Here is a 12,862-nt window from a genome sequence, read left to right as displayed (position 1 = left end):
ACTTTAAAACCTTCCGTCTATTGTTAGAACTGACTCAATGATTAACCATTTCCTTTAGTTGAGCAGATTTGTGTGTTTACTAAATACCGAATGTGGAAGTCATTCAGTTTCACCTTCTGAAACTAAAAATCTGTACTTTAAAAAAAAAAACCTTTTCAATAAAGACATATTTTAGTTTCATAGATTTATTAATCAACAATTTACAAGTTTTATATACTGTAACATCATTCTCACCTTTAGTGATTAAAATGTATCCAAACATTTATTTTTTACATTTTTAGATTAAAAAACAAATTTTATGTCTCAAAAATGCATGAACTAAAAGTGATATCTGCTGTGTATGCAATTTACCAGATTATGATTTTTTTTTTTCTCATTGTAAAAATTACAATATAAATTTAACATGGCTTCTTCATCAACCTTATTTCTTTTAATGCATTTTTGCTCCATTGCTCACATTTCTGCCACTTTTCCATCCAATTTCAATGGCTTTTCTGCTTATTTTTTCCACTTTAAAGACATTTATAAATCCTTTCCACCACTTTTACCACCTAATATTGCATACGTTGACCCATTATTGTCACTTTTAACTTACTTTCACCATCATTCATGCTTATTGTTGCCAATTTAACCACATTCATGATTTGTCATGCCCATTAATTGCCAGTTTAAACTAATTGTTCTATACTTTTCATATTACATTACCAATTTCTGCCACTTTTAAGCCGATATTGACACTTTGAACCGTTTTTACCACTTTTTCTGTGCCACTCTAATTAGCAACTTTTAAGCAATTTCTGTGAAATTATTCTTACAACAAAATATGTCAAATTGAAATACTTTAAACTGTTAAGAGTTGGACTAGGATCACTCAAGGACGTACAGGGTGACTTAAGTAAGCTGTTTGTTTGGCTTGAGTCTTGCTGTCGATCAGCAGCAGCTGGTTTTTCTGATGAAACAAAATCATTTCCTCAAGACTGGAGAAAACCTAACAAAGAGAGATAGAAAGATGAAAAGAAACAGCATTCTTTAGGAAATGTCTCTTCTTCTTCCATGAACTTTTCCTCTTTGATCCTCACCTCTTCACTCGTTTTGCCTTCCTTCCCGAGAGCGTAGCCCTGTGTGTCCTTGAGAAAGCGGATTGGAACATTGTAGACTTTCTGCTGGTAGAGCACGGCCAGGGTGAAAGGTTGGCGGACACTTTTGTCCGAGCTAGGTCTGATAAGAAAGGCGCCGTCCTGAAACAGAGACAGAGCAACACATTAGATTAAAAATGTACTTTTTTCTTCTTCTTCCTTTTTATGGAATTTCAATAAAAAGCTTAATTGTAAATGACTCTATCCAACACTTTAGGTGTAAGGCAGAGGTGGACAGGGACTAAAACTCAGCCCTGGCATTTTCTGTCCAGACCAGTCCACTATGTTATCAGAGCACATAATGTAGAAGCTGTTATTAAGTCAGTGATGCTCAACATGTGGCTTTTTTTGTCTTAATTTTAATTATTATTCACCCAGAAAACCTTAAAAGGGGGAAACTTTTTAACTGCTATTTACCTATTTCCTTACCTCTTTGCCCCTTTTCAGACTTTAGCTACCTTTTTCCTATAAATATCCCTTTTTCCCTATTCTTTATCCATTTTTGCAAGTTCTTTTTACACTTTAATCCAATTGTTGTCCTTTCTTTAATTTTTTTGCCACTTTTTATCCAAATAAGCTAGTTTTTGCCCAATAAATACCACTTGTTTCCTTTTTTTCCTACATTTTGCCTCTTTTTGTTCCACATTTTTGCCCTTTTTCACTATTGTTTGCCACATTTTGCCCATTTAAACTAGCATTTGCCATTACACACCACCTGGTTCCTCTTTATTTACCCATTGTTTTGGCCACTCTTGACTGCCCTTGGCCCATTTTAGTCACTTTCACTCTTTTCTTGCCACGTTTTTGCCACTTTTGGACTATTTTTGGCCACCTGTTACCATGCCTGCCTCGACTCGCTCGTCAAAAAAAACAAAAAATGTAGTGGACCGGACCAGACCACCGGGATGATGCCCGGTATGCCAGATGGCCAGTCCACCCTTGGTGTAAGGTCATACATTTTAATGAAAAAAGATCCAAACTGGAGATGGTAGCTCTCACTTTATTTGCTTACTGGATAATTGTATGTTTACCTTGTTGATTTTCAGTAAGAGAATCTCAGCAGACTTTCTATTGAGGTCTCCAGCGAACCATTCTTTGTTCTCAGGTTTAAAACAACACAAACAAAACAAATGAATGTGATTCATGATCTTGGAAAGTAACTGAGAAAACACAACAAATCTTGACTTCAAATGTGTGATTTTAATAAAGATCGTAAAAGTAAATATACCTGGTTATCAAAGTATTCCTTCAAAGAAGCTGTAAAAAGCAAAAATATTTCTTAGATGTCAAATGAGAATTGGGTGTAAATAATCCATAATATAAAGCAAATCTATCACATATATCCCCTGATATTTAAAGAGTAACTAAACCCCAAAACCAATTTTAATCTCTGTATTTGGGTTTGAAGTCGTGTTGTTGATTGATTCATATCCGACTGTTGGTATTTTAGCCAAATTCTTTCAATTTGGCATATTTTGTTGTAAAATGTAAGAGTGACTGCCCTCTATGGGCACAAACCAGTTTATTGCAATAAAATTTTGCTATTGGCTGAGTGAGAAGGGTGGTTTTTGACCTTTTGGTGGTTTCTTACATCACAAACCAGCACTGTTGGCCCCGCCCCTCCTATATAAACTACAACACCTGTTGATTCTGCAATCTGTAGCGAGTAGTTGGATTGAGAGAAGTATTGTGAGTACGGAGTTGGTTGTTAAGCTTGTTTAGATGGGCAATTTTTATCACAGCGGGGGCCACAAAAAGTGATTGTCTGATCCGAGGGCCACATTATTAACATTCATGTCAGCATTTAGAATAATGAACAATCTGAGCAATAATACAGGAAACAAAGGGTTTGTATGTTTTGTGTGTATTTTTTGCAGTTGTTTTGATTGTTTGAGTAATTTTCTTTCTTTTTGTTGTCTTTTTGTGTATTTTTCTGTAATTTAGAATTGTTTCAGAATCACTGTATTTTTGGAGTCATTTTGTACGTTTGTCCGTAATACTGTATATTTACTATTGTTGCTGATTTTTGTTGGTTAGGAGTCATTTTGTGTATTTTTGTTGTCATTTTTGTAAATTTTTCTGTAATCTTTAATGATTTTCGGAATCAGTGTATTTTTGTTGTCTTTTTGTATATCTGTTTGTAATACTGTGTATTTTTGTCTGTTTTTAACGGTGTGTTTCTGTTGTCTTTTAATGTATTTTTCTATCATTTTAAATGTTTTTTGGAATCAGTGTATTTTTATTGGCTTTCTGTATATTTGTCTGTAATATTTTGCAGTTTTTTTGTCTGTTAGGAGTCATTTTGTGTATTTTTCTTTTTTTTTGGACTAACTGTCAGTTTTTGCTATTTTGTGTATGATTCTGTGATTTTATACGTTTACTTTAGGGGCAGCACCAAATTAGACCTTGCATGTGGCTCACGGGCCACCAGTTGCAAATGCCTGTTTCATCAGTAATCTCACCCACAAGTGCAGGGTTTGTCATTGGAGGATTTGAGGAGCTGGAGAAAAAAGAATTGAAAGCTACTGTTAAACTCTTGAGTTTCATTGTTACGTGTGCGTAATAGTTGCATGGATTAAATGCAAACTGAACATAAATATAAAATACTTCAGATTTACCCTTTTGAAAGTTAGAATTGATCTTTAGATACACGTACCTCTGGGAAGCTTCCTTTAGGTTGGCTAATCGAGACGTCCTGGGGATCGGAGTTGGGAGCTTGATGTGAACTGAAGGATCTACACAGACACAACTTATCTTTTATCTTTAATAACGCATTAATTTTCTGTAGATATGGTTTGTTAAAATGTTCCAAAAATGTGACTCTGACCTCTTTTTGATTCAGCCAATGAGGGCAGGAAGGAGTTCTGAAACAAATGAAAAATAAACAGTGCTAATGCTAATATGTCTTACATCTGACTTTACAAGTCTGGAAATTGAAAAGCAGGGCAGGAATGAAATGAAATGTCAATTCTGATAGTCCTCCTTTGTATTGTGAGATGCAAAACAGAGAAAAAGACACGACCAAAGAAGGAAATAAATGGAGGCACTCACAGGCTTGGGTCTGGGAAGTGGAGGCTTCATTCTGCAGAAAAAAATGGGAGTATGTTGACTTTTATTGCATTTTTAGCAGCAGGAATGTTCATCATAATGTGGAGCATGAAGTTCTGCAGACATAGCACAGCTCATGCTGGGCGGTTATTACGAGTGAGGGTCTTTTACATGGAAATGGGGGGAGACGTGACGACTGCCTTTGAAGGGTAAGACATCCTCATTGTTCTAGGAGAGGTCAGAGGGCACGCTGAGGAGTGCAAAGACACACGGTTTTAATCATCTCATCGTCAATTCAAATGTTGTTATGTAAGATATGTCTTACTCTTGAACATATCATTAAAGTGTATATGTCACCGTTTTTATGTTAATTTTAAATGCAAGAACAAACCCTAAAAAGTTCACTATCAACACAATAATATCAATTGCAGCATCCGATCAATTAACAAACATGGAGAAACCATGCAAAAAAAACATCAAAATCCATAATCCAGACCAAAAACAACACTGTTGCTTCAGCAAAAGCAGGAAGGAAGGAATGCAGGCAGCGAATGATGACTGTTAAGGCTTAAATTTATGAGATTATACAATATTAATTCATCAGTCACCTCCCCCTGCAAATAATTGAATAAAAATAAAGCATGTACACATTATTTATTTTCAATATCAAGACAAAACAATGCAATTCTGCGACAAAGCAAACCATTGAAAAAAAAATACAACATATTGTAAAAATTTGAATAATACAATATAACACCTACAGGTATAGTGCAAATGTTCTGAGGGAACAATAACAGCAATAGAGCAAAATCCAAAAGCAATGCAAAAAAGTACGTTAAGAGTTAAAATAAAATATAAAAGTTTCAGTGTTTGGTTTTACTAGTCAGTAACACAATTCTTAAAACCAAATAACACTGTGCAAACAACACATCAGAATGATATAGAATAGAACAACAATTAAAATAAAATAAATATGGGCAGAAGATCAGCAGGTATAGTTACAGAATGTTATATTAATATTCAATTAAGAGAAAACATGTACAGTGATTATAAAGAATGAGTTTCACGCTTATTATATCCTTTTAAATTATGATTATTATATTGTTGTTTTTTCGGGGGTGCAATTTGGCGCCCCTCCAGCAGATGGCACCCTAGGCGGCCGCCCTGGTTGCCTGGCGGTAAGGCCGGCCCTGAATCGAAGAATAAACCAACATTCTGATCAGTTTCACTTCATTACAGCACAGACATTTTTCTATTCACGTATCTTTGGGTGCAGTCTGTGCCTTTAATGCTGCGTTCATACAGCTCAGCCTACATCATAAAGCATATTGGGTAGGTCATTTCCAAGAGAACTGATTGGTCAGGAGGCGGGGCTTTTATACAGCTCCGATTTTATCCTACCTAGCACTTAACACACTCCCGACCAGGTTAGCCATTTAGCGTAAGTTACCATGGTGATTTACCCCGGTAAGAAGGTAACCAGCATCATAGTACAGCAATAAATCAGGGAAGTTAGCGCGATAGGAGGAAATCCAGCTTCGTAGTACAAGCTCAAGATGTCAAAAATGGTGTCATATACACTTTAAGTAAGATGATGAAGCATACCCTCTAATGTCTCCAAATAAAGACCATCACTGTTTTCCTGAAACACAGAACGCAGTAGGACGTTGTCTCTTTGTTATCACTTTACAAATTCCTACTATTAGCTCAAAAAAGAAAACCCTAAAAAAACAACAAAAAAACACTTCCAATTCACCTGTTCCCCATTTGGATCGATGTACACATCTGAAATCCAGAAAATGCAAATCAAATCAATCTTTGTTTCATAAAAAGTGCTTTTCATACATGAAATGGAGCTCAAAGTGCTTTTACATTGTTAAAAACAACACAGATTATGATGTATAGTATACATGAAGCTCACATGAACATGCAGTCCTCTGTTATTATGCAAAGCTGCACACAGACATAATCTTGTTTCATTATGTCACCTCATCATGTTTGTTAAACTAACAGTCTGAAGATGTGCTGGAGGAAGTTTGGTTAACGTCAGGATTAAAAATTGTGGGAGGAAATTGGTTTATTATGTATTTGGGGGAAAAAAAGTCAGAGTTATGGACTTCATAATTCACAATAGGTTTAAATGTACAAAAGTGTCTTCAGTTTTGGGGCTACTTTTTGGTGGAAGTTGTAAATCTGTATCACGTGTGGTTGATTTAATGGTGAAATTTGGAGTCTTGCTGTGGTACCATTGGTCTGTTTTTGCAGCTGAGGAGTTAGTTTAATGAAATCACTGCACCTTCCTCAATGGATGGAGGAAGTGATGCTGCAGCAGGAGGAAACATTGCTGCCTTTCTCCCAGGTTTCTCCTTTCTGTCAATCTCAGGAGCTTAAAGGAAGAATGTTAAAAGGAAAGGTTAGTTAGACGCAGAGATGTGAATGATTAAACCACAGAAGAAGACATGCAGGAGCTGAATACACACTCACGTTTCCTGGTGTTTGTGTCGAAGAATAAAGGGCCACATTGTTGAGTTTTCTGGATTAATTATTATAGTTAAAAACACTTGATGTTACACATACAAGCCCAACGATAATATTTGAAAAAAAAAAAAAAAAATCTAACTTCTATGACATACAGTTTTTGTTACTGGTTTGTAGCTTCTGTGTGGTGGGATGGCCTGTCTCTGTAGAACAGTAGGACTGGACTGCTTATCTAAAAATATTCAGTAAATATATTTAATTATTAGTTTTAAATCATCTGTACTGTAACCAAAAAGAGCAAAGAAATGGTTAGTTGGTTTTGTTTGTTACCCAGATAGACGTTCTCCTCCACTGGTCTCTCACGCACTTTGACTGCTGGCCCACAGGGAGGCGGTTCGTACATGTCACCATTACCATCATCATCATCATCATCATCCTGCAAAGGGGAACACCACTGCCAAAGCTGTCACGCACACGTCTACTCGTTACTCTGTAATATTTCTACTTACAAACTCATCTTGTGGCCAACCAAAGTTTTCTCTATCATCTGAAATCGACAATCATAAACAGACATCCTAAAGCAGACATAGGAATTCGGCGGCCCGGGGGCCAAATGCGGTCCTTGTTTTAATTATGTGCGGCCCCCTCAAATAAACATGCAAAATACAGAAAAATAGTCAAAAGGACAACAAAAATACACAAAATGAATGTAAAATTAAATATTTGTATATCATACATACAGTACATCCATCTAAAAACAAAGACAAATGTAAACATTAATAAACTAAATGACAAATAAATACTCAAAATGACTCCAAAAACACACAAAATTTGAGTCAAATACACAAAATGACTCCAAAATCACACATAACAACAAAAATATACAAAACAACAACAAAAATATATTAAACGACAACAAAAATATACAAAATGACTCCAAAATCCCACGTAACAACAAAAATATACAAAACAACAATAAAAATATATTAAACGACAACAAAAATATACAAAATGACTCCAAAAAAAACATACAAAACCATAACAAAAACACAGAAAATTAGAGTAAAATACACAAAAGGACTCCAAAATCACACATTACAACAAGAACTCATCAAACTACAACAAAAATATACAAAACGACAACAAAAATACACAAAATGACTCCAAAAACTCACAAAACCACAACAATAACACAGAAAATTAGAGTAAAATACACAAAATGACTCCAAAATCACACGTAACAACAAGAACTCACCAAACTACAGCAAAAATATACAAAACTACAGGTATAAAAACAACGAAAACTTTTTTATATTAATGTTCATAATGATTCCCTCAGAGCAGACATTTACATCTTTGTGGCCCCCACTGTGATCAAAGTGGCCCATCTTTGTAGTTAAACTATGACAGGGAGCAGGATGTGTTTCCTCACCTGTTCTTCTGCAGGGAGCTGCTGGTGCACCGTGTCTGAAACAAGACAGAATGTCAAACACACGTCTTTGTCAGATTCCTATTTTGAAAATGGAGAGGAACAGAGGATGATTTGGATCACTTTACTTACAAACTCAGTTTTCCAAGGAAACTCTGAAAAACAATAAAATGTTTAGGGGCATTCAGAGGTGGAGGAAACAACAAAGATGAAGATGACGGCTGAGGATCAGACTGAACACTAGCTTTAACAATCAATGTTTAATGCTTAATTATTGGCCCAAGTGCTCATTTGTTGCACTCAGAACTCCAAGTTCCTTACAATGGAAAGTAAGCACTTTTCTCCACGGCCCGAAAGCTTTCCATTCATGAAACAATGAATGAATAAATTAATGAACACAGCAGACATAGGCAAGTAGAGGTCTGGGAGCCAAATGCGCCCCTAATTGTGTGCAAAGTAAAAGCAAAAAATTACTTAAAAAAACACAAAATGACAGAAAAATACAGAAAATGATAACAGACAATACACAGAATGGCAACAAAATGACTCAAATACCAAATTAAAGAAAAATATACTAAGAGGTAACAAAAATCCACAAAATCACTCCAGAAACATACAAATACACAAAAAGGGTAACAAAAGATACACAAAAAATTACTCCATTAAAACAAAAACACACAAAATGACAGAAAAATACACAAAAATTTCACAAAAGGACAATAAAAATGCACATAAATCCATGCCAAAAACACAAAGCAAGAACAAAAATGCACAAAATGACAGACAAATACACAAAACAACAACAAAAGTACACAAAATGACTTCAAGAACCATTAAAATTACAACAAAGCTACACAAAATGAGAGAAAAATATATACAAAAGGACAACAAAAACATACAAACCCTTTATTCTTTCCTGTATTAATGTTCAGATCATGTTCTAATGTTGATAATGTTTCCCGAGGATCAAACAATCACATTTTTGTGATAAAAGTTGCACATTTTTGTATATAAAGGGCACTTTATATACACTTTACATAGAAAAGGAGATTAATGTTCTCCTTTTCTATGTGAAGTCCATCTTATAGTTCATAGTAGACACACATTGATTGGCTCTTTTTATTTGACTCAGCAGCATATTTTTCTGCAATCATTTTCCTTTAGTAAACTATTAGCGTCATTAATCAGTCAGTGGCTGCTCTTTGAGGAAGGTCACATACTCCAGAGATAACAATAGAGCTTTATGTGCTTCACATTAAATAATGTGCTAATCTAACACTGGGAGGAATTTCAGGCTCTTTTTTTGGCTGACATTTAACCACAAGTGCATCTGAACAAATATACGTAAGAATAGGATATAAAATGATTCTTCATCTATTCATTCTGTTTCATAGCAGTAACAGCATTATGTAGCAGTATCTATGCTCACATTTAACCGGAACATGTGAAATAAGTCACGCCTATAATATATGATATTTCCTGTTTGCCACTGCCTTTATCATCAATATGAGGAACTTAGCATTGCAGGTAGTGAGAAAATGGAGTTTGTGTAAAGAACCAAGAGAACATGGATCAAATAAAGAAAGTGCAGCCTCGTTGGAAAGTATATGGTGTTAGAAATAAAAAAATCAGACAGCAGTTTATTCTGCTACGCTGAGCAGCTGTAGAGGAAGTTAAACGACAGGTAAATGTTTGTCAGAAAGGAAGGAGGGGGAGTTTCTGTCAATCAAACAACGTTGATCTGTTAATAATAGAGCCACCAATGATTAAAGTTACATCTAACTTTAGAAATGACGTAAGAGTCAACACAATAATCCTGCCTGTACTTGTTCTTACCTTAAATAAACATAAATGTTCAGCACACGTGTCAAACTCAAGGCCCGGGGGAACAAATTCAGCCCTTTAGAGCGTCCAATTCGGCCCCCATGAGAAAATAAAACATGAATTATTGTGTAAATTACCAAATAGTTTAGATGTAGATATCTCAAATTCACCAAATCCACAATATTTTTAAGGGCTTGCATTGTTCCTTTGTTTGTATCACATGAATGCAGTCATTTTTTATTGAGTTTTTCAACAAAATTCCTCTAAATTACACAAAAATTGATCAAATCAAAACTAGGGCACAATAATGTAAAAGTAGTTTTTTCCCCCCACTTGAAATCAAACTGGTTTGTATTTGGCCCATGAATGACTTTAACACCCCTGGTTTAGCATCTCACACAAAATCTTAATGTGTGCATATCACAATGAATCATTATTTTTGTTATGGTTTTTATTAATTTAATTTAAAACCGGTTGATGGAAACCAGGAAACAATGTTTCATTAAACAAATGTAAACGCCAAACATCATTGAATGAATATTCTTATTAAACATTGCATTATCATTATTATATTATCATTATTAGTGCTCGTAACTGATAGTAAGAATTAATCATCAAATATAAAAAATGTTTGCCCTGGATGGTTTATATATACTGTATGTACAGTACAGTGCAAAGTGAATTATATCTAATGGAAAATACAAACTTTACCATGTTTCTGTGTCGTGGTGGCGTCTCCTGGCTGAAAGCATGAGGAAATGTGTGTGAAAGTCAGATGTTGACGTTCGGTGTTAGAGAATGGCTCATTGTTAACAGTTCCTACCTGTGACGGACAGGTAGAGACACAAAGGGGGGGGGGCTTTCACCTCCTGCTTCACTGCAAACTCTCATTCTGTCCTACTGTTGTTTATAACCACCTCATTTTGTTTATAAAATAAACTGCTGCCCCCAAAACAATTGTGTCAGGCTTGTGTCAGTCTTTTTCTAAATGTAAAACTACCTCAAAGTAAGATTTTTACCAAACACACACAGTGTAGCTTTAGTATATTAGTATACTGTAGTGTCCAACCTCCAAAATAATCTTCAAGTATTGAGTTAAAATCATGAACCAGCAAACATGTTTTATCTACGTACAATGATTCACAAATAAACTCAGTGAGGTTTGCAAATAAGAAACATACCTATCAAACAAATACAATATGTTTTATGCACACAAAGAAACGTTCCTTCGAGTACAAAAAATATCCTTGAAGTACAAAAAAATATTTCAAGTACATAAAACAATCCTTCAAGTGCAAAAAATCCAAACAATTTTACATCTACAAAAAGTAAACAGTTTTTTTGCATTGATTTCCTGCCAGTAAACTTTCTAAGAAATGCCTTGTTTTGTACTTGAAGGCTATTTTCTCATACTTGAAGAAATGTTGTAAAGTAATGTAAAGCTTTTGACGGATACAGTTCTTATTTTCAAAACATAATGCATTAATTTGTTTATGATGTTTTGTATGTTTCTGGAACACATTTGGGGAATTTTTGTTGTCATATTTTGTATTTTCCAGTTTTTTTCTGAATTTTTCTTGTCGATTTGTGTGTATTTGCAGTCATTTTGTGTATGTTTGTTGTTGTATTGTGTATTTTTCCTTTTTCTGTCATTTTGTGCCATTGAGTGTGTCTTTGTTGTCTTTTTGTACACGTGTTGTTGTTTTGTGTGTTTTTGTTGTCATTTTGATGTGTTCCATAAGTCATTTTGTGTAATTTTGGAATCTTTTTGTGTGTTTTTGTGGTTAGCTTGTGTACTTTTGTTGACATTTTGAAGAAATCACACTGATTTTGTTTGCGTAAACTACACGTGAGTAAAACATGTTTTGTGTGTTTGTGAAGTTTGGGCTTGATTTGAACTCTTTAAAAACTCATGCATGTTTTTTTTTTTTACTGTAAAAGAATATAAGGATTACAATTTCACCAGGAGGTTGATTTTCAAAAAGTACTTTTAAAGTAATATTTGAGTGTTTAATTAGTTTTCAGCAAAATGTGAAAATAATTGTTCACTTTACCGTTGTCTGGCTTTGCTAAAACTTAGAGATTTATAACCTTTTTGGTGTGATTGAGCTGTTGAACTAAACATGATAAGATTATTGCAGTTGATTATGTTTTATTTTCTTGGTCAAACAAATGTAAAATACACACTCAAAGGTTTGAGACCTAAAACGGCTTTATTACAAACATCGCTGGCAAATTGTAAAATGTGGTTACACTGAAAACAATAAATTAATATTCTACAGTAAAGACACATAAGACTGTTATTTCTACAGAACAAAGTATAACACATAAATATTAACTTACAAAGTGTACAAAACATCTAAATCTCAGGTTTGCCCTCGAGAGTCACGGAATAAAGTGAGTTTATTTTGCAGTCAATATGCAGTTCTACACAGACTTAAAAAAAAAAAAAAACAGTTTTGATGTGAAAAAGAATATACACGCCATGACGGTACATTCTGGGCTCAACACAGTTTCTCTGGAACTGAACCTACAGAGAACAAGCAAAGGTCTACTCTACCTCCAACACGAAAGGTTCAATAAACTTCCAAATAAACTTTCAAATCTGTCTTTAACGGAAGAAAATATGCAGACACAAACACTGAATCTGAACCAGCAGATTCAGAAACAGGGATTTTAAAGAAATACAGGCTATTTGTACAAATTGTTGATTGGCTGGTGAAAAATATTACAAAAGTTGCTTTATTGTACTTTACAAAGTGGGGATGATTCTTGCTTGAACATATCGTGTCAAACTCAAGGCCCGGGGGCCAAATCCGGCCCTTTAGACCAGGGGTTCTCAACTGGTCTCATCCTGGTACCCGCATTGTTCATTAAATCACGACCCACTTTTTTTTTTTTTTTTTTAGAATTCAACCAATTAAATTTCGTTTTTCAAAATTTGCTG

At 34.6% G+C, this 12,862-nt stretch overlaps 1 protein-coding gene across 3 annotated transcripts; it reads right to left on the bottom strand.

Annotated features, from left to right (window-relative positions):
• Nucleotides 1–501: 501 nt before the first annotated feature.
• On the bottom strand, nucleotides 502–10,711 carry LOC114469632 (B-cell linker protein). 3 transcript variants are annotated; one of them, XM_028457319.1, is made up of 19 exons: nucleotides 10,627–10,711; nucleotides 8,224–8,246; nucleotides 8,095–8,129; nucleotides 7,172–7,209; nucleotides 6,993–7,116; nucleotides 6,818–6,894; nucleotides 6,669–6,717; nucleotides 6,481–6,570; nucleotides 5,941–5,969; nucleotides 5,790–5,826; nucleotides 4,356–4,434; nucleotides 4,188–4,218; nucleotides 3,964–4,000; nucleotides 3,793–3,871; nucleotides 3,599–3,636; nucleotides 2,365–2,393; nucleotides 2,168–2,236; nucleotides 1,080–1,238; nucleotides 502–988 (listed from the first exon to the last, which is right to left on the bottom strand). In XM_028457319.1, the coding sequence occupies exons 1-19, from the start codon at nucleotides 10,627–10,629 to the stop codon at nucleotides 872–874; spliced, it is 1,143 nt and encodes a 380-aa protein (XP_028313120.1). In that variant the 5' UTR covers nucleotides 10,630–10,711; the 3' UTR covers nucleotides 502–871. The 3 variants fall into 3 exon arrangements, with proteins under 3 accessions (XP_028313120.1, XP_028313121.1, XP_028313122.1); XM_028457320.1 differs by having other exon boundaries at nucleotides 6,993–7,098; XM_028457321.1 differs by lacking the exon at nucleotides 7,172–7,209 and having other exon boundaries at nucleotides 6,993–7,098; nucleotides 10,627–10,676.
• Nucleotides 10,712–12,862: the final 2,151 nt, after the last annotated feature.

The sequence above is a fragment of the Gouania willdenowi genome, chromosome 9, assembly GCF_900634775.1.
Source record: "Gouania willdenowi chromosome 9, fGouWil2.1, whole genome shotgun sequence".
NCBI classification, from domain to species: Eukaryota; Metazoa; Chordata; class Actinopteri; order Blenniiformes; family Gobiesocidae; genus Gouania; species Gouania willdenowi.
The sequence above is the reverse complement of the archived record's forward strand: the minus strand, read 5'-3'. Positions and strand labels throughout refer to the sequence as shown.